The sequence below is a fragment of the Phocoena sinus genome, chromosome 1 (assembly GCF_008692025.1).
Source record: "Phocoena sinus isolate mPhoSin1 chromosome 1, mPhoSin1.pri, whole genome shotgun sequence".
Classification (NCBI taxonomy): Eukaryota; Metazoa; Chordata; class Mammalia; order Artiodactyla; family Phocoenidae; genus Phocoena; species Phocoena sinus.
Window position 1 is genome coordinate 21,412,090 of NC_045763.1, and position 22,363 is coordinate 21,434,452.

The 22,363-nt window shown below is 40.6% G+C and overlaps 1 protein-coding gene across 4 annotated transcripts in view; it reads left to right on the plus strand.

The window, feature by feature from the left end:
• The window catches only part of WDTC1 (WD and tetratricopeptide repeats 1), a 71,652-nt gene that overhangs the window by 11,770 nt on the left and 37,519 nt on the right, over positions 1-22,363 (plus strand). For all 4 annotated transcript variants that reach the window (XM_032647343.1, XM_032647328.1, XM_032647351.1 and 1 more), the window contains exons 2-3: positions 7,002-7,149; positions 8,546-8,629. In XM_032647343.1, coding sequence (XP_032503234.1) covers positions 7,102-7,149; positions 8,546-8,629 — 132 coding nt within the window. In that variant the 5' untranslated portion in view covers positions 7,002-7,101. The remainder of the gene's footprint in view (positions 1-7,001; positions 7,150-8,545; positions 8,630-22,363) is intronic.

Sequence of the window (22,363 nt, forward strand, 5' to 3'; positions counted from 1 at the left end):
ACCTAAGTGTCCATCAACAGATGAATGGATAAAGAAGATGTGGCACATATATACAATGGAATATTACTCAGCCATAAAAAGAAACGTAATTGAGTTATTTGTAGTGAGATGGATGGACCTAGAGTCTGTCATACAGAGTGAAGTGAGTCAGAAAGAGAAAAACTACCGTATGCTAACATATATATATGGAATCTAAGAAAGAAAGAAAAAAAAAGGTCATGAAGAACCTAGCGGCAAGATGGGAATAAAGACACAGACCTACTAGAGAATGGACTTGAGGATATGGGGAGGGGGAAGGGTGGGCTGTGACAAAGTGAGAGAGTGGCATGGACATATATACACAACTAAAATAGATAGCTAGTGGGAGGTAGCCGCATAGCACAGGGAGATCAGCTCGGTGCTTTGTGACCACCTGGAGGGGTGGGATAGGGAGGGTGGGAGGGAGGGAGATGCAAGAGGGAAGAGATATGGGAACATATGTATAACTGATTCACTTTGTTATAAAGCAGAAACTAACACACCATTGTAACACAATTATACTCCAATAAAGATGTTAAAAAAAAAAGTTTGTGGAAGGGATGGTGTTAAGTTCTAGGCATTTTAGAGCTCTGGGAATAGAATACCTTTTAGAAGGTGTAACATCTGCATAGCAGCTCATATTTTCTTTATAACATTAAATCAGGGTTTCCCTGGTGGCACAGTGGTTGAGAGTGCGCCTGCTGATGCAGGGGGCACGGGTTCGTACCCCCGTCTGGGAAGATCCCACATGCCGTGGAGCGGCTGGGCCCGTGAGCCATGGCCGCTGAGCCTGCGTGTCCGGAGCCTGTGCTCTGCAAAACATTAAATCATATCTTTTCCTTTGTGCCTTAGGTATTTTTATATTTCTCATATTCCTGACTCCTAGAAGCTGGCTTCCTTCTTCCTCTTTTCCATTTAGTATCAGCTAGAGTTTGCCTGCAATATCCTGAATTACAAGTAAATGCCATTCCTAAACCTTTGTATTCTAGCTAGAGGAAGTTTTTATTGAGCTTTCACGTTCTGCCAGCAAATTAGCCCTCAGTGTTATTAGAGCTGTAAGTGTGAAAATCAGGGTTTATTCATTAACTGTGCTATCCTTAGGATGAAGAAGATACATTAAAAGTTGCTTGTTGTCTGGGAATTCCCTGGTGCTCCAGTGGTTAGGACTCGGCACTTTCACTGTGGTGGCCAGGGTTCAATTCCTGGTTGGGAAACTAAGATCCCGCAAGGCATGTGACTCAGCCAAAAAAAAAGTTGCTTGTGGTCTGTTAAAGTCCTTATTCTTCATTATTGACTTCCCAGTTGTCTGTCTAGCTCTACTGTTATATGTTTAGTTTGTTTCCCCTACTGTCATTTTTGTGCTCTCTTCTAAGATGTATGAATAAATGAGTATAAATAAAATTTAATTTATTATTCCATGTTGTTCCTTCTGAATTTACTGTCCTAGCTATTCATTTTGGTCATTTGGTTAAATTAGCCTTTTTCAGTCCCTCTTTGGAGCTCTGATTACAGTAGCCTTGGTGCCATTGATATACAATTAATGACAACTATATTGTGTGCTCTTGAAGAGTCGGGTCTGTGTTCGGCTTGTTCTTTGCTGTATTTTCAAAGTTTAGCATAGTGCCTGGCAAAATAGGCATTGAAATTTTTACCTTATGGATTCCTTTTTTTTTTTTTTTTAATTTGGCTGCATCAGGTCTTAGTTGAGGCATGCGAACTCTTCCTTGTGGCATGCGAACTTTCAGTTGCGGCATGTGGGATCCAGTTCCCTGACCAGGGATTGAACCCGGGCCCCCTGCATTGGGAGCACAGAGTCTTGGCCACTGGACCACCAGGGAAGTCCCCACCTTATGGATTCTTGAAGTCACTTATTTCTGTCTTTTTGCCCCTCAGCAGAACTGACTGAGCATTATGTAATTTGCATACTGCACCAGAGATAGAAATCCCCTTGATGTAGTCTTTTCTAGTGTTTAATCATATATAATATATATAACTTCCTTTTGCCAATTCCAGTCTTTCATTCGTATCATTTCATATTTATGAGTTCTTTATAGAATTGACTATTTCCTAACCTTCCTTAAAATAATGCTTTTAAAATTTGACCATGGGGCTTCCCTGGTGGCGCAGTGGTTGAGAGTCCGCCTGCCGATGCAGGGGACACAGGTTTGTGCCCCGGTCCGGGAGGATCCCACATGCCGCGGAGCAGCTGGGCCCATGAGCCATGGCCACTGAGCCTGCGCGTCCGCAGCCTCTGCTCCGCAGAGGGAGAGGCCACAACGGTAAGAGGCCCAAGTACCGCAAAAAAAAAAAAAAAATTTTTGACCATGATTAAATCTCCTAATATTCAAATAACTTTAATTTATTGCTCTGATTATTTGTATTTGAGAGACTTTGGACTGAAGTATGAAACTAGTTATGCCCCCTGTATATTTGAGCGTATTTCTCTCCTGAGGTGAGCCTTTTAAATAATCTCTGCTTAGAAGTGTTTCCAGTTATGCTTGCCTGCCTCTAAAAGTTTGTGGAAAGGCACTGTTGCCCTTAAGAGAGGAGAGGGTGGGCTGTGCTCCAGAATGAGCCATCTTCCAGTGTGCTATCATTTCTTCTCAGGATGGGAATGGAAATGTTTACCAAAATACCAACTGAGCAGTAGTTGTGTTAAATTTGACATTTGGGGTTTTAAACCTCTGCCTACCAGTCTGATATTGTTTTAAATCCCAGTTTCCATTTTATCATTTACCTGAATTGTAGTGGTTTTTGCTAGCCTGGTTTCTCTGCTTTTACCTCCCTTGTTCCTTTTAGTATTTCCAAGCCACACACCAATATTAGCGAAAGTCCCTTGCCTTTGTTTTTTTATTTTTTTCTTTTATGTTTGGCCTCGCCATGCGGCTTGTGGGATCTTAGTTCCCCCACCAGGAATTGAACCCGTGCCCTCAGCAGTGAAAGCGCCGAGTCCTAACCGCTGGACTGCCAAGGAATTCCCTAAAGTCCCTTGCCTTTGATTCTTTGCTTTCTTAGTATAGGTACTATATCTTTCATCTCATTATTCCCTTGTGTCAAGCACAGTGCTTGGTGCTTGGTAAAAACTCAGTTTATGTTTTAAGAAAAATAATGAATGAGTAGTGACAAATTAGTTGGCTCTTTTGGGGATTCTCGTAGTGATCATTACTCTAGGAAATTACATACTGTAGTAATTTATTCATATATACTTAGTAATTAAGAGTATCCATACAGTTCTAGGTTTGAGTCCCAGCTCCACCTCCAGTTTACTAGCTGTGTGACATTGTGGAAATTGTCTCACATCTATGACTCTATTTCTTCATCTATAAAACGATAGTAGCATCTACCATACAAGCTTTTTGAACTAATCTTAGCACTAGTTGTCTCTCTCCTCAGAAGTGTATCCCCCTAGTTCTTCGCGATTTCTTGTCATTCACGGTTCAGCTTAAATGTCATCTTCTCAGAGGGCCCCTCTGTATCAGGCAGGATTTGTAGTTGTAAGCAACAGAAACCAATTCTGAAAGGATATTAGGGAAACTCACAAAATATCAGAGAAGGCCACAGAGCAGGCTTGAAGAATGGGCTGCAACAAGGGAAACTGGTTAGCATCCAGGACCCACAGCCAGAATGATTCACGGAACCAGTCCATGAGGTCACTGCTGCCACTTATATAGCTTACACCACCGCCAGCTGACTGGACCTTAATGGCAATTATAGCACCTCTTCCTGCCAGCATGGACTTTCCATGATCCTCTGATTCGTTGACAGCAGATCCCAATTAAGGTCTGGGGCTCATGTGTCTGTTGGCATAGCCTGGGCCATATGCACACACTGCAGGTGTAAGGGAGCCTCAGAAAGAGAATCTTGACTCCACCATTCTCACTTCATAGTGAGAGGGCGCTCTGCCTCCCGCCAGACTCGTTAGATGGGGAGTTCCCAAAATACAGGAAGGGAGTTCACGTGCTGAGCAGCCAGAAAACTCCAAAATACACTATATCTTCTTTGACTTCAAGTCTAAAAGTAGCCCATCAATCACTCTCTGATCAACTTGTTTTATTTTCATCATAGCTCTTTTCACTACTGGATATCTTCTTATTTTATTTGTATTATTATTTGTTATCTATCCCCTCCTGCTAGAATATAGGTACCATGAGAGTAAGGAACTTGCCTATTTTGTTCACTGCTGTATCTCCTGGACCCGGAATAGTACCTGGCATATAGTAGAAGCTTCTTGTGTTCACCTGTTAAATGAATAAATTAATGAATGAATAAATATAAAGCACTTAGCACAATTCCTGGTACATAGTAAGTACATAATATTTGGCAACTTACTATTTCTTAGCAGATAAAAGTATTTATATTCTTTTCAAAATAAAATTAAAGAAAAAACTTTATACTTACATTATTTTATTTGACCTTCTCAGTAATCTTCCAAGGAAAAGGTGTTGGGAGTAAAAAATGAGCCTTTTTCTGGTGAAGCATGCATGGCCCATTCAGTGTTTGTACCAATGCTTCCTGTGCCTGTGAGTCACAGGAATGAGGGCTTACTTAGAGAGATTAAGAGACCTGACCAAGGCCACATCACTGGCCTTACTTTTTTTTTTTTTTTTTTTTTGCGGTACGCGGGCCTCTCACTGTTGTGGCCTCTCCCGTTGCGCAGCACAGGCTCCGGACGCGCAGGCTCAGCGGCCATGGCTCACGGGCCCAGCCACTCTGCGGCACGTGGGATCTTCCTGGACCAGGGCACAAACCCGTGTCCCCTGCATCAGCAGGCGAACCCTCAACCACTGCACTACCAGGGAAGCCCACTGGTCTTACTTTATATCAGATATACTCACTGACTTTGGTGTTTTCCATTGTAATAAGCCTCACCCCATATTATTGGTGATTGTGGGGCAATTACTGTTATTGTTTTGGCTTTGACCATTATATCACAGATCAGAGCCATAAACACAATTGCAGGCCAATGCTTAATTTATGTCAGTTTGTTCAAATTCATAATTTTAATTTGATGGCCAAGGGCCCCTGGAAAAGCTATTGTGGAATTGTAGTTTTCAGATGGCATCCCTGGATGTTCTTGGTGCTTGTAGGTTTTGTGAGCCTAAATAGTGCCAGTGACTTCCATATATCCCTGTTAATGCTCCCTAAGATGCAATGCTGGGTGACTTCCACACTGTAAGGGAAGGTTCTTGCCCTTTTAAGAGCTTTTAATCCCAAAATAGACCATGGAGGCATAAGCCCTAAAGAACTCGAGCTGAATGGGAACATCTAATCAGGCAGCAAGTTTTTTATAGTCCCACTGTGTGCCTAGCACTAAAGGAAAAAAAAATCTGAGATAACATAGTGTTTATAAATAGAGTCTCCTTTTGTGGTTAAATGCCAAAAGGGAAGGAAGGCGTCTGCTCACAGCTCAGGTGGAGAAGGTTTGGTTTTCGGAGGGTGTGCTAGGAATCTGCAGGAGGCCAGCTGGAGGAAAGCCGGGGCCAGGAGATCCAGAAGTGGCCTCGGGAGGTCCTGTTGACTTGGGAGGGTTAGCAGGCCTGATGAGCCTTACGAGCCATCATTAGAGGGCCATCATGGAGAAGGAAGACTAGACCTCCTGTGTGACTTCAGAGATAGAAACAGGACCAAAAGGTGGACATAACAGGAGGCAGAACTTTCTTTTAAAACATAGTGGTTTAAAATGTAAAATAGATAGCTAGTGGGAAGCAGCCGCATAGTACAGGGAGATCAGCGGTGCTTTGTGACCACCTAGAGGGATAGGGAGGGTGGGAGGGAGGGAGACGCAAGAGGGAAGAGATATGGGGGTATATGTATATGTATAACTGACTCACTTTGTTATAAAGCAGAAACTAACACACCATCGTAAAGCAATTATACTCCAATAAAGATGTTCAAAAAAAAACCCCAAAAACAGTGGTTTATTTTTTTCTCTAGTGGTTTTTTTTTCTGATTGTAAAATAAAATTAATGTGCTTTTATAGAAAAAATTTGAAAACATCAAAAAGTAGAAGGAAAAAAATCAGTCATACTATTTATTATCCAAAGATGGCAATTGTTATTTTTTATATTTCCTTTTTTAAACATAGCTGTGATAATAGTGTTTACTGCAAAAGCAAAATATAAACATTTGACGTGATGTGAGCATTTTTCCTTCATAAGTAGCATTTCTAATGCTACATAATATCATATGGCTATACATTATTTAGCCACTCCTCTATCATTGCAAACTTGGGTGGTTTTATTTTTTTTGCTTTTACAAACTCGGTGATGAATATGTTTCAGTATGGAACTTTTTTATTTCTCATATTTTGTGCTTTCTTATGGCAAATTATCAGAAATGAGATGACTAGGTCTTTCTAACAGAGTTGTATAATAAAGGAATAGTTTGCTTAAGAAGTTCTGAGTCTGAAAGCCTACATATCAGGGTATTGAAGAAGGATTTCTTTATGTTGGACATGGTCACCATTACATTTCCTGTCCGCTCTTTGATTCTGTGACTCTGTTAGAGGGTTGAATGTTCTGTTTGTGATACTGATTTGGCTTTGGGGAGAGCCAGGCTGAAGGTCAAGGATTTTGAAGCATAATTAAAAGTTTCAGACTGGTTGCCACAGATGCATACTAAGCAAGTGAAACTTGACATCTTTCTTGCTGTATGCCTTGTTCTTACTTTGGGATGTGCTTCCGTCTTCCTTCATACTCATATCCACACACACACACCCATTTTCTAGAGAAGCACACATGACTGACTCCTTTAGTGTTTGTTCCAGTACTTCCTGTGGCTGTGAATCCTTGTCTCTCCACCCCCCAACCCCCTTCACCCTCCAGAGGTTCTTCAACACTATGGAGCAGGGCCAGCACACCATGTCATAATCACAGGCAATAGCCAGTTTACTGGGTGGGCTGGTGGGCTATTTTAGGGGTGGAATCAGGGCCCTGAAGCCACCTTACTCCATCCTCCAAGGTTTGATGATTTTTTTCCCCCAGGTAATTAAATGTGTGTCTTGTGGACCTGGGCTTGGCTGGAATGCTCAAGGGTCCTGAAGATCCTTCTATAGCTTCCTTCTGTTGAATCCATTAAGAGAAGATGGCAAAAGTCAACATAACTAGAGACCTCATCTGTAGGCAGATAAAGGTAAGCAACCCAGACCTATGAACCAGAGCATGAGGTCCTTTTTCCCCACAGATTCATGTTATAGCTGAATAAACTGAGGACTAGAGTCTGTGACTTGCCATTAACTAATTAATGGCAGACACAGGACTAGAACCAAGGTCTCTTGACTCTGGTCTTCTTTTATCCAAGAACATGGAATCATGGAGACTCTGCTATCCAAGCACTTGTACCTGGGCTGCTGAGATTGATGGAGTCTGGTGGAGGAGGGGAGCATGTATGTGCACATCTGTGGAGGAGGCGGGGGGTGCAGCAGAAGTAAATAGAGCTTCTTCACGTTGCTCTGGCTGCTCAGCTGTACATATAACAGAACCTGGGGGAGTCTTAATCCCAGTTTAGCTTAGACTCTTTCTTCTCTTCTTTGAGGGTCTCCTATACCAAAGCCTGCACCTTTTCTCTGCAGTTTGTACCTGGAAGACACTCCAATACTGTGAGATGAATAGATGACTGGGCAGTCAAGCTCATTTAGTGAGGTAGCCCAGGCTTTGTCAGGGAAGCCCTCAGTAAAGGAGCACGGGGGTTCAATGGAGGAGATTCAACCAAGACAAGATGTGCTTTTGAAGTAAGAAGCCCAGGCTGGGCTCAGGGGCTTAATCTCACCACTGCCCTAATTAACTACCTATAAGACTTTAGTCACTTTGCCTTTCTGTGCCTCAGTTTTCTGTTGTTAAATGATAATAATGTCTGTCTGCCTGCAGGCTGATCTTGAGAATGAAATCCGAAAGAACCTGAGAAAGTTCTTTGTAAAGGTTAAGCGCCAAAAATCTTTTAAAAATTAAGTGGCATGCAGCATAAGCTGTGGTCACCATCCAGAAGGATTGGTGACACTTATGCCTTTACATGAGCCATGTACCTCGTGCACGTTAGTCTGTGTTTTGTATATTTTCCCCTGCATCCCTGAATCCTTTTGCAGCTTTGTCCATTTGTGGGGGGTTTTGTGTGTGATTTCATTAGACTGGGTGGCCCCAAGGGCAAGGACCAGTTCCTAGAGGCACAGAATCATAGAATTGGAGGGACCATGCAAGTTATTTTTCTCCTTTATATATACCCCACAATATGTGTCCTAAAGATGATGCCCACCTTCTCTAACCTATGTATGGAAACATTCCCTATTTGTTGTTTCAATTTTTTTTTTTTTTGGTAACCCAACAATTACAACTTAGTGCTTAATTATATCCTCTCTTCTATCGATATTATTCTCTAATCCCTGCCCAAGTATACTGTAAGCTCCTGCAGGCCAATTTCTTGTTCTCTTTTCTAGCTCCTGTGGGGCCCAGCACAATGCTGCATATGTAATAGGAACATAGTAAATCATGTTAAATCGAATCAATGAATCTATGAGTTTGTTTCTGTTCCCCAGGAGCGGGGTGCCCTGAGCTTTGAGCGGCGCTACCATGTCACTGACCCCTTTATCAGACGGCTGGGCCTGGAAGCAGAGCTGCAGGTAAGAGATCCAATTTGCACCCTAGATGCAGATGACTGGCTCTCCATTCTCTGCCTGCAGAGAATCCTCTTTGCACTATTCAAGGCATAAACAGTTTTTCTCTGCAGGTCATACCTGAAGGTTACTTCTCCTTTACAGCGGTTTTATTAGGCACATAAATCTGAATCAAGATTAGTGATTGACATGGTCACACAGAAATTGTTTTATTGTCATATTATTTCCTTTGTGCTTGGAAAAAGACTATTGAATTTCATACCACTGTTTTTACTATTGGCTTGGACAGTAAAGATTCTTACCTTTGTATAGGAATTTAGAGTTTACAAAGTGTTTTCACACACACACACACTTGCATTTTAGCTTCAAAGAAATGCTGTGGGTGGTATATAGGAAATAGGTATTTAAAAAAAGGTTTAGAAAAACCAAGCACCTTGTCCAATGTTGTCCTGTCCAATCCAGGGGGAGTCAGGCCTACTGTCCAGATGTTCAGCTTTTTAGTTCTGTCTGACACAGAAACACTCCCCAATGTTAGCTCCATTCCCTTTCCTTCCTCAGAACTGTGTTTTGAATCCAACTTTTAGCTGTCCTCTCCAACTAAGTGTCATCTGCAGGTTGAATAAGAATTCTCTTTGGTTCCTTCACGTTAATGTTTGTAAGTAATTGTGTTGATCTTAGAAAAAGACTAGAGAGAAATTCATTGCCTACTAACAGTGTTATCTCGAGTTAATGAAATTATAGATGATTGTTATTGCTTTCTTTTCATTATAAACTTTTATCCGTTATAAAATATAACTACATTAATAGTAATATGGAAAAGATAAGTAAAAATTACTTGTTATTCCCCCCTCCCTAGTATAATTACTATGTATATACTTCCTTTTATCTTTTGCATATTTTTACATAATTGTAATCATACTTTACATTGAATTTTGTATCTTTTTTATAATAATCCTCTTCTCCATGTTACCAAGTGGTATTCACAACTTTCACTTAAAATTTTTTTTCTGATTATATAAGTAGTAACTATCATAGTAGAAAATATGGAATCGACAGAAAAATATAGAGAAGAAAACAAAATCACTTTTAATTCTACCATCCAGAGATAAACATTGTTAATGTTTGGTATATTACTTTCATGTATTATGAAGCAGAATGCTAGTTAAGAGATGGGCATTAGAGCTGAATAAATTTAGTTTCAAGACCTATCTTCTCTACAGCTATATAGCCTTGTTCAAGTTACCCTTAGTTTCCTGATCTGTAAAATGGATCAATAACTGAGAATTGTTGTGATGATTAAATGAGATGATTTTTGAAGTGCTTAATACAATGCCTGGATCATATAGTTAGTTCAGTAAATAACAATTATTATTATGTCTTCCAGTTTTTTTCATGCTTATGTAATTTTTTTCTGCAGAGTGGAGCTCATACCATTTACACAGTTTGATAAACCCTTTTATACTTTTATGTCATTATTGTTTCCCCATACCTCTAAAAAGTCTTTGAAAACATGATTTTGTAAATATATTGTATTATTTATCCTTTACTCTATTTTTTTGAATTTCTTTCCATATTTCCTTGAAACATAAAGTACATCCCTTTAGTGCAGTTGGAGGTGGGGCATGGAAGGTTTTACCTCCAAGGGGACATTTGGCAATGTCCAAACAGTTTTGGCTATGAAAACTGAAAGGGCACTACTGGCATATAATGAATAGAGTATAGGGATGCTGCTAAACATTCTACAGTCATAGTACAACAAAGAATGTGCAACAAAGAATTATGCAGTGCCCAATGCCAATAACGCCGAGGTTGAGAAACCCTGCTCTGGTGGATGCTGAGTGGACAGTTGAAGGCTGGTCTTCTCCTTTTAGCTGTGCCTCCACCCAACCCATATTGTCTCTACTATCTCTTCCTGGTTTTATAACTTTGTCCACAACAGACTTGGAAACCTCTGTGAACACAAAACAGGATTCTAGCTATTATTTCCAAAGATTTGGCACTCAAATACAAAAATATGTTAAGGTGGATGCACTCTCTGAATTTGCACTTGGCTGAAGGCCACCTTAGCCGGGACCTACGGTAACAGTGCACAGTATGAAGGAATGCCCACAGGTTTAGGTGTTAAAACAAAGACCTAGTTTGGACTTCCCTGGTGGTGCAGTGGTTAAGAATCCGCCTGCCAATGCACAGGACCCAGGTTCGAGCCCTGGTCTAGGAAGATCCCACATGCCGTGGAGCATCTAAGCCCATGTGCCACAACTACTGAGCCTGTGTTTTAGAGCCCATGAGCCACAACTACTGAGCCCATGCACGTAGAGCCCACGCTCCGCGATAAGAGAAGCCATTGCATTGAGAAGCCCGCGCACCAGTATGAAGAGTAACCCCCACTCGCCACAACTAGAGAAAGCCCGTGTGCAGCAACAAAGACCCAACAGAGACCTAGTTTAAATCCCAGCTTTGCCACCTGTGAGGCTTAGAGAAGTGAGAGCAGATGGAAAGAAGACTGGGAGAAAAATAGGTTTGTGAGAGAATCGGGGTTGGACCTGTAAAGTTTGAAAGCCTGTTGGATAGCTTTGTGGAGATGTCAGGTGGGCAGTTGATGGTCCTAATCAGGGGAGAGCTCTGGACTATAGGGAGAAATCCGGAGACTTCAGCGATCCATGGAGCCTTAGAGAACAGGGTCCAAGACCTAGCTCTGGAGGTACTCCAGCTTTCAGAAATTGATTACAAGCTAAGGAGATAAAAAAAGTTAACCACGAAAGAGAGTCAGTGAAGTAGAATGGAAACAAAACCAGGAGAGTGTAAGGAGAGTATTTCGAGAAAAGAGTGGTCAGTTCTACTCAATGCTTCTGAGAGGTTGAATAAGTGAGGACAAAACAGTGACTGTGGTCTTGACTAGAGCAGTTTTATTGGAGTGGTGAGAATAGATACTAAATTGGAGGGATTGAGAAGTGAATTGGAGGTGAAGGAGTACGACAGCAAGTAGACAACTCTCTATTTTAAAAAAAATTTTTAGAGAATTCCCTGGCAGTCCAGTGTTTAAGACTCGGCGCTTTCACTGCATGGGCCTGGGTTTGATCCCTGGTTGGGAAACTAAGATCTCACAAGCCACACGGTGTAAGAAAAAAATAAAAACTTTTTTAAAGAGGGTGATGAAAATTTATTTAGTCAGTTATTACAAACTTTTCCCCTAGATGAAAGGAAAGATAGGATGTAAGCAGTAAAAAGGGTAAACTGTTGCAGGAAGGGGGACCCCTTTCCAGGGCCCAAGATTGGGGTCTTATCTAACACTCAGGAATGAATTGTCCAAGGAGACACACATGCTGACAAAGCAAGAGACTTTGTATTGGGAAGGGGTGCCTGGGTGGAGAGCAGTAGGGTAAGGGAACCCAGGAGAACTGCTCTGCCACGTGGCTCACAGTCTCAGGTTTTATGGTGTTGGGTTAGTTTCCAGGTTGTCTCTGGCCAATCATTCTGACTCAGGGTCCTTCCTGGTGGTGTGAGCATCACTCAGGCAAGATGGGTTCCAGTGTGAAGGATTCTGGGAGGTTGGTAGGACATATGGGCTGGCGTCTCCTCTCTCCTTTTGACTTCTGAATTCTTCCGGTTGGTGGTAGCTTGTTCCATGTTCTTTACCAGGATCTCCTGCTGTAAGATAACTCATGCAGCTGGTTACTATTGCCCCTGGCCAGGGTGGGTGGTTTTGGTCAGTGATTCCCCTAACAAAACTGTAAAAGATATCTTCTCTTGCTTTTCTACATCTACTTCTCACCTTTCTTTCTTCAGCTAACTACCTGGGCAGCTGACTTGCACAGATGTATCAATAGTCTCTCTTGTCATCTATCTTCTTGTTGGCTTTAACCAATGAGGAATCATTTCAGGAGATTGGAAGAAGAAGGACAGCTTTTTTATTCCCCTCGCTGCCATCCTTCAGAATCACTTTATTTTGGTTTTGTTTTTGTTTTCCAGCTTTACTGAGTTGTGTAGACAGTTCTTGAAAGACCTCGTTTACAAAAGGAAGCAGAGAAATGGGGCAGTAGCTGGAGGGGCCTTTGGGATCAAAGGAGGGATTTGTAAGAATGGGAAGAGGGCTTCCCTGGTGGCGCAGTGGTTGAGAGTTTGCCTGCCGATGCAGGGGACACGGGTTCGTGCCCCAGTCCGGGAAGATCCCATATGCCACGGCGGCTGGGCCCGTGAGAGGCCCGCATACCGCAAAAAAAAAAAAAAAAAAACAACAGGAAGAAATACTAGAGGTTGTTTGTATGTTGATGAGAGAGAAGGTGGTTGCTGATAAAGGATTAGGACAGAATAACTGAAGGAACCACATCTTAGGGAAGGTTGGAGGGGATAGGATTTAGAGTTGAAGCAGAGGGCTTGACCTTTGATAAGTGCGAAAACATTTCTATCATTGTTACAGGGTCCAGTGGGTTTGGCAAAAAAAGAAGCATAGACTGGGATAAAAACTGGAAAGTCATTGTAATAGTCTGTAGTAGCAGTTCTCAAAGTGTGGTCTGCAGACCCCTGGGGATCCCCATGACCTCTTCAAGGGAATTCATGAGGTCAAAACTACTTTCATAGTAATACTAAGACATTATTTGCAAAACAAAACTAAAAAAAAAAAACAACTAATTCATTTAAAAATTTGCGAAAAAAAGTGGTAAAACTACTGTCATTTTAGCGTGAATCAAGGCAAGTAGCATCAAAGTCATTGAATTATTTACCCCATGCATTTGCAGTGACCCCCCCAAAAAAAAAGCCAGTCTTACTTAAAATGTCCTTGATTTTTACATCAATAAAATAATACAATAAAACTTATTAATTTAAAATTTCAACCCTTAAATACAGATCTCTTCAGTATTCTTTATTATGAGGTGGGAAGAATCCATAAAGTACTGCTGCTGCGTACTGAACTCTGGTGGTTTTCTTGAGGAAAAGCAGTTGTTCAATTGTTTTGAGTTGCAAGCTCAACTGGACATTTTTTTCATGGAACACCATCTGAAAGAATGGCTAGCAGATGAAAACTGGTTATTCAATTATGGGTATTTGGCAGACATTTTCTCTGAAATGAATGAAGTAAACTATCACTTCAAGAAGAACAACTGACAGTATTTGTTGCCAAGGATAAAATTTGAGCTTTAAAGCAAAGGAAAAAAAAAAAAGAATATAGGAAAACTTGTATCTGCCACCATGAGCTTGATAGCCTCTCAGTACTTCTTAAAAGTCTTTTTGATGAGATCTGTAGTGATATTAACAAATGTCAACTTTATTTTGTTGTTCAAATTCAGTGAGTCCTGTTTTTTTTTAAATAAATTTATTTATTTATTTTTGGCCGCATTAGGTCTTCGTTGCTACACGCGGGTTTTCTTTAGTTGCATCCAGCGGGGGCTACTCTTCGCTGTGGTGCGTGGGCTTCTCATTGCAGTGGCTTCTCTTGTTGTGGAGCACAGGCTCTAGATGCATAGGCTTCAGTAGTTGTGGCACGCTGGCTCAGTAGTTGTTGCACACAGGCTTAGTTGCTCCACAGCACGTGGGATCTTCCCGGACCAGGGCTCGAACCCATGTCCCCTGCATTGGCAGGTGGCTTCTTAACCACTGTGCAACCAGGGAAGCCCCATAAGTCACTGTTTTGAAAACAAAGTCATACATCTGTAAAAGACCCAGGCCTAATGTAAAATCAACTAATGTTTGTTTTTGTTTTGTTTTTTTAATTTTTGGCTGCGTTGGGTCCTCGTTGCTGCACGTTGTGGTGCTCAGGCTTCTCACTGCAGTGGCTTCTCTTGTTGCAGAGCACAGGCTCAAGGCGCGCGGGCTTCAGTAGTTGTGGCACATTTGCTCGGTAGTTGTGGCTCACGGGCTGTAGAGCACAGGCTCAGTAGTTGTGGTGCACAGGCTTAGTCGCTCCACGGCATGTGGGAATCTTCCTGGACCAGGGCTGAAACCCATGTCCCCTGCATTGGCAGGCGGATTCTTAACCACTGCACCACCAGGGAAGTCCGCAACCAATGTATTTTAATGTAGCAGGATACCAACAGCTCATTCATGTGGTTTCAGATTCCACACTGTAACATTAAGAAACCGTTACTTGTCCAGTTTTGGTGTAGTATCAAAGAAGGATACCTACAATAATCTGAAAAGGCTGTTAAAATACTGCTCCCTAGTCCAACTATAATACTTGTCTTTATGAGGGTGGATTTTCTTCATGTACTTCAACCAAAATAACATCTTGCAACAAACTGAATACAAAAGTAGATATGAGAACCCAGTCATCTTCCATTAAGCTAGACAAAAGAGTTTTGCAAAAATGTAAAGCAATGCCATTCTTCTCATTAAATTCTTTTGTCTTGGAAAATATAGTTAGTTTTTATTTGAAATGTGTTAGCTTATCTTTTTATTATTTGTTTAAATGAAATTAATTTTATTTTCATTAAATTAAAGTTATAATTAATAATGTTAATTTTAAATGAAGTTAATATTTCAGTTTTTATTTCTAATATGGCAGATACTGATAACCTATATTAAAAAATTCTTTGGGCTCCTCAGTAATTTTTAAAAGTGTAAAGCGGTCTTGAGACTAAAAATTTGTGAACCAGTGGTCTATAGAGCCATGAAACTGGATGACTGGATAATATCACTGGGGAAAAAAGTAGGAGGAGAGAGAAGGCCAAAGACCAAGAACCGAGGTGTTTCAGCATTTAGAGATTATCTGTTTCTTCTCTTCCTCTACCCAGAGGAGACAGAAAGAATAGCATAGAGGTGGCAAAACATGGTATTATGGAAGCCAAGGAGGAGGAAAATTCAACGATACTGATTTCTTACAATCCTGATCTCAAAAGGCTATCTCATTTCCCTCTTTCCTAGTTGGAGGTTGGAGGAGATACCTTTTTTTGACACCCTCACCCCCCCACTATAGTAATAAAAGTGCCATTATAAGCCATATCACCATGGATAAGCCCTTTAACTTCTAGGATCTATTTTCTCATCTGTAAAATAATGTACACATCCTGTTTGTGTCTTAGTTTTAAGAGGAGGAATAAATAAGTTATTTTATGTATGTAAGGTACTTAGCACGGAGCTCAGTATTGTAAAATTCATGGTACTCAAATATTAGCTACGGTTATTGTTGTCGTTATTTATAGAAAGCTTTTTAAAGTTTCCTGAGATGCTGATTTGATGGCGTCCAGCTTTTTAAAATGCTTTACGGTCATTTTCTTCCCTTGTTTTATTTCCCACGCATTGTCACATATGGACCCCATTTCGGTTAACAAGAGTTGACTTTTGGCATTAAGATGAGGTGATATAATAAGGGTTGGGGGATGGGATAAAAGAGGTAAAATCAACAGTAAAAACTCCTGCCTTTTTGTGGTTATTGATTATAATGTTTTCCTCTATATTATCTGGGGGAACTTTTTCCCTGGATTTCCTAATTTACTACTTTGTATAGTTTTGAAAAATGCAAAATGAAACTTAAAGAGAACTCCTAGAATATAGTACTGAACATTTAGTAGAGGCTCACTAAAAGCCTGTTGGTGTGATTGGCTTTTAAAATTTTCTGTATTAAAATTAGCTTAAAAGTTTAAAAAGATTGTCTACTTTCCACTCTTTTTCCCAGCCACCAAATTCACTTTCCTGGAATCAACTAACATATTCAATTTCAGTATCCTTCCAGAGAAATTTTATGCATTTTTATGCAAAATTTTATGTAAAAATTCTCACCTTTTCTCACAAATGTTAGCCTAACATATTTACTGCTTTGTACCTTACTTTTGAATTTAAAAATATACTTTCATGATTTTACCACATCAGTACATAAAGATGTTTCTTTCGTCCTTCCTTCCTCTCTTTCTTTCTTTTCTTTCCTTTCTTTCTTTCCTTCTTTCTTTCCTGCGTCAGGTCTTCCTTGCTGCACGCTGGCTTTCTCTAGTTGCAGCGAATGGGGGCTACTCCCGTTGCGGTGCGCGGGCTTCTCATTGCAGTGGCTTCTCTTGTTGCGGAGCACGGGCTCTAGGTGCGTGGGCTTCAGTAGTTGTGGCACACGGGCTCTAGAGCGCAGGCTTAGTAGTTGTGGCGCACGGGCTTAGTTGCTCCGTGGCATGTGGGATCTTCCCGGACCAGGGCTCAAACCCGTGTCCCCTGCATTGGCAGGCGGATCCTTAACCACTGTGCCTTCAGGGAAGCCCAATATGTTTCTAATATCTAATTCTTTCATGGCTTCAGAGTATTGTGTTGTATGAGTGTACCATAATTTATTTAAATTTTCCCTGTTGATGGATATGTCGATTACTTACAGTCTTTTGTACGTACAGTGTTATTCCTTGCAACATTCCTTGGCATATGTGGGTGTATATTTTTAGAATAAATACCTACAAATGGAATTAGTAGTCAGAGAGTATATCCATCTGTGATTTTAATAAATATTAACAAAATTGTCTTTCATGGAGTTTGTACCAATTTATACTCTCATCACACTTCTTCAATCTTAAACATAGTGTTCAACAAACATTTGTTCTCTCCCCAGCCCCAACCTCTTCTCCCTCACATGTCCATCATTATTCTGAGAAATTTCACAGATGAGTGAAACATAATATGCCAGAGAGATCTCAACTTGACTTCCTAAGAGAAATGTAGTCTAGGCTGATACCTGAAAGATGGATGGGAGGAGCTAGGTAGATTTGGGGGAGATAGGGAGAGAAAAAAATCCTAGGCTGGGGGAATAGCATATGAGTGATGCAAGAGAGAGTAGAGGGTAATTGGTTCAAGAGAACAGATGGTCCCAGGATACAAGTGGAAGAAGGATGATAAGTGAGGTTGATGAGGTTGGGATGTTCATAATGAAGGATGTTGTAAGCTGTGTTGAAGACTGTTGATTTTATCTTAAGCGCAGTGGAGAGCTATCAGGTGGTCTTTACCATGTGAGAAATATGATCACAGTTAAGGTTTTTGTTTTTTTAATTAAAATTGGCTTCAAAATGAAGATTGCAGAAGTTTAAAATGTGGACAGCTAGACCACTTAAGAGATGGTGTCAGTGATTCCGGAAGAGGTGATTGGTTACTTGAACCTAGGTAATGGTAATTTGGATGGAGAGAAGTCAGTGAAGTTGAAAGACATTTAAGAGGTAGAATTAACAGAATTCTTAGTGACTGAATGTGGAAAGTTAGGAAAAGAGAGGAGTCAAGGATGAAAGTTAAGTTTCTATTTGGCAGGGTAAATGGTAGTATCATTCACAGAGTTAGGGAGCACTGGAGAAGGAATAAGTTTGAAGGAAAAGATGATAAGCTTGGTTATGGATGTTCTGGAGCCATAGGCCCATGTGTTGTCTAGTGCTTTCTAGGCAGGTAGTTGGAATACTTGGGTCTGAGCTTAGGAATGAGGTACACACCGGAGATGTTGATTTGGGAGCAGTGAGCAGCATATACATTGGAACAACGAAAGTGAGTTGTGATTGCCTTCGAGGAGTGTGTATAGTAGGAAGAAAGCCTAGGATAGAGCCATAAGCAACAACAGTATAAGGGCCAGGTGGACAAAGAGTTTGCAAAGGGTATCAAGAAAGAGCAACTAGAGGAGTAGGAAGGAAAACAGGGTGATGCCACAGAACCCAGAAGAAGAAAGTTTCATTGAAGACGAAGTGGTCAGCACTATCAAATACCGCTGGGGACCAAGTAAGATAAGGACTGAGAAGTGTCCCTTTGATTTAGAGCAAGGAAGCCATCATGGTCACCTTGGCAAGGGCCATTTTTGTGGTATAGCTAGAAGTGGGTTGAGGAATTATTGGGAAGTGAGGAAGTAAAAATACCCAATATAGACTACTCTTTCAGTATGGCTATGAAGGGGAAGAGAACTGGAAGGCCACAGCTAGATGTGGATTTGGCATCAAGGGAGGACTTTTTAGATTAGAGAAACTTGAGCGTGTTTAATCCCAAGGGGAAAGAATCAGTAGAGAAAGGGAAAGTTGAAGATACAGGAAAGCTAAAAGATCATGTGGGGTTCGGATTTTGTCAGATGAAGGTTGCAAGAGAATGACTGTAGTAATGAATCATGGATTTTTAGGTGGATGAGAAGGAAGTAAAGACATGAGGTAGCATGTAAGGAGAGAACAGAGTGACTGACTGGACTTAGAGGACTTGTTGAGGATAAGAATCATTGAGGAATGATACATATTCTCTTTTTTCACTTAACTAATATATCTTGAAAATCACTCATCAGTTCATAGAGTTCTTTTTTTTTGGCCTCACTGCACAGCTTGTGGGATCTTAGTTCCCTGACCAGGGATAGAACCCAGGCCCACAGCAGTGAAAGCGCTGAGTCCTAACCACTGGACCGCCAGGGAATTCTCCACAGAGTTCTTTTTCACAGCTGCATAGTAGTCTCGTGTGTTAATAAAACAAGATTAATCAGTGAATCTCCCATGTATGGGCTCTTAGAGTTATTTCTAATAGTTTGTAATTACAACGTCATAATGAATAACCTTGTACATATGTATTTTAGTATTGCTAGAGATATATCTTCAGCGTAAAAACCTAGAAGTGGGAGTGCTGGCCAAAGAGTAAATGTATATATGTGGTTTTGTTAGATATTGCCAAATTTCCCTCCGTGGGAGTTGCACCATTTTGCCTTCCTGGTAGCAGTGCCTGAGAGTGCCTGTTTCTCCATAGCTCACCGACAGACTAGGGGGTTAAGCTTTTGAATTTTTTTACCATTCTAAAAGATGAAAAATGGTATCTCAGTAGAGTTTTAAATTACATTTCTCTTATGAGTGAAATAGAATATCTTTTTCATATATTTAAGGGCTGTTTTAATATAATTTTGCCAAGTTTGGTGTAACAAAGGAGGGAGAGTAAGAATTTTTATATGTACCTGCATATTTTTACAAACACAAGCATAGAATGGATAAGCAGAAACTAATGAAGTTGGTCACCTCTAGGGGACAGAAGGCATAAAGTGGAGAGGTAGAGAAAAGGGAATAACCCTTCTGGACCTTTTTGTAGAGTTTTTAATTTTATAACCACTTTGAGGTTTTACACATTCAAAAAGTAAAATTAAGTCAGCAGAGATGGGGAAAGGGCTGCCAACTAACTCAAGTAATTTTCGACACAGTACTTTGCCTATAAATATTCTTTGTATATATTTTAAAGACAAGCTAAAGAAATCTTGATTGAACTCTAGTTAGTAAACTTGTCATTTGTAGAGGTATTCCTATAGCAATTCTGTAACTATCAGTATTTTGTGTGTGTTGTAGGATTGAGCAAATGAGTAAATATATCAGTGTTGTTGGGATAAATTTATCAGTTAATATATAATAAATATATTTATAATATTGATATAATATACCAATGATGTTCCCTTCTCACTATGGGAGAAGGGAAATTCAAATATGGAATAGGCAACAGAAGAACTCTGAACCATTGGGTTGGAATTAGCAGTATCTCTGTGAATTCATGGTTGTTTGTTTGTTTTGGCTGTGCCACATGGCTTGTGGGATCTTAGTTCCCCAACCAGGGATTGAACATGGGTCCCAGCAGTGAAAGCTCTGAGTCCTAACCAGTGGACCGCCAGGGGATTCCTGAATTCATGGTTTAAAAATACATATATCTAATATAAATTTATATATTATTTCCAGCTCTGTCTTCTGAAAGGGTCCAGAAGCAATGATACCTCAATAGCCATGAGTTACTGGTTTCTAAATACCATTCCCCACTAGAAAGAACCAGGGGTCCTTGGAGGAATAACTGATTCAGGTCTGGGACAGCGAGTGTATGAGATGAGCCTACAACATCTTGTGGCAGAAGATCAACAGAAAGTAAAGAAAGAAAAATGACAGGAACATATCATAAGGACACAGAAGCCAGCTTGAAAGGCATGCTACTGGCCAAACCCATGACAATTTGAGCATCAGGATGAATAATGACAATAATGAATTAAAACCCACTGAATTAAAAAATACCTGATTTTGCACTGGTAAGAGAGAGAGGGAGAGAAAGAAGGGGTGGGGAGAGAGAAAAGCACTTCATTCTAGTAGATTGCTGACCACTAAATGAAGAAATGATAAAGTTGGAAAAAATCACCATTTTATAACTGTCACACCACATCATACCAGTAATTGATTCAGGCAAGAATAATCAATGAATGATTGAACCATTGGGTGAAAACTTGATGGTGGACAGGATGTTTGCACAATGTAGAAGTATTTCCTCACAGATAGCAAAGGGGAAAATAGTAACATTAGAGTGGAGAAACCTGGTAGATACCACCTTAACCTCAGGTGACACCTGATAGTGTGCACTGAGGAGGACACAAAATCACCTAGGTGGTATTTCTGTCAAAATGCATTATCTAAAACTAATCATGAGGAAATAATCCGACAAATCCAAACTGAGAGACATTTCTCCAGAACAGCTGACATATTCTTGAGAAATGTCAATGTCGTAAAAAACAAAGGACTGAGGAACTGTTCCAGATTAAAGGAGACTAAAAAGAAAATGGCAGCTAAATGCAGTGTGTGATCCTGGATTGGATCCTAGATCAGCAAAATCAAAGGGGTAATATTGGGACAGTGGTGAAATGTGAATATAGACTGTATATTGAATAATAATTGTGTCAGTGTCAAATTTCCTGACACTGAAATTTAAGTATGTAAAGGGTCTTGAGGTCTGTAACTTATTCTCAAATGGTTCAAGAAAAAAGTGTGTGTGTGTGTGTGTGTGTGTGTGTGTGTGTGTGTGTGTAGAGAGAGAGAGAGAGAAAGAAGAGAGGGGGGAGAAAAAGAAATGTTAGCAGTTAATGAAATAGGGGAAAGGTATATATGGGTGTTTTTGTACTATTCTTGTACCTTTTTATATGTTTGAAATTGTTTCAAAATAGAGAGTTAAAAATGTTCATTAAGAAAATATAAAGAAGTGTTGTGGTGGCAGCAACTGAGTAAGAGAGCCTGAAGGGAGGTTGAGATTAGAGGATTTAAGTTTAATGTTGATTAGGGTAATTCTAAGGTGTTCTGGTATATAGACCAAACCACTTCTCTGTGTTCCTTGGACACCTTTGCTGAGCGTTTCACATCCCCCTTTAGTTATATGTGCTAGCTCATCTTGTCTCAGTGAGTTTTATTGCCATAACCAGACAAGAGCCAAATATCCTGGGATTTCAGTTTGTGGCCTGCAGTCCTCACTTTGGAGGCAGGTGGTACTTGCTTTCAACATCCCTAGGGTTTTCAAAGTCCGCCTTAAAGTTCTAATCTCACTTTGATCCATTCTGTTTCTTCCACTTGTGGATTTCTTGGCATAGTGTTAGGCATTAACACTGAGAGGTAGAGAGAGGGAGAGGAAAGTAACCTCACTTTACAAATAAGGAGAGTAAAACAGCACTTGCAAGGTCACATAAGTGGTAAAGAAAAGATTAATAAGATTTATTTCAGGGGGGACTTCCCTGGTGGCGCAATAGTTGAGAGTCCACCTGCCGATGCAGGGGACACGGGTTCGTACCCCGGTCCGGAAAGATCCCACATGCCGCGGAGCGGCTGGGCCCGTGAGCCATGGCCGCTGAGCCTGCGCGTCCGGAGCCTGTGTTCCGCAGCGGGAGAGGCCACAACAGTGAGAAGTCCGCGTACTGCAAAAAAAAAAAAAAAAAAGAAAAGAAAAGAAAAAAGATTTATTTCAGGCCTGTCTGGCTTTAGAGTTCACATTCTTTCCACCTCAACCATGTGTCTACTTTTTTAAAGGGCTTAACAAATAGTTCTTGGCTTGGTGGGTTTA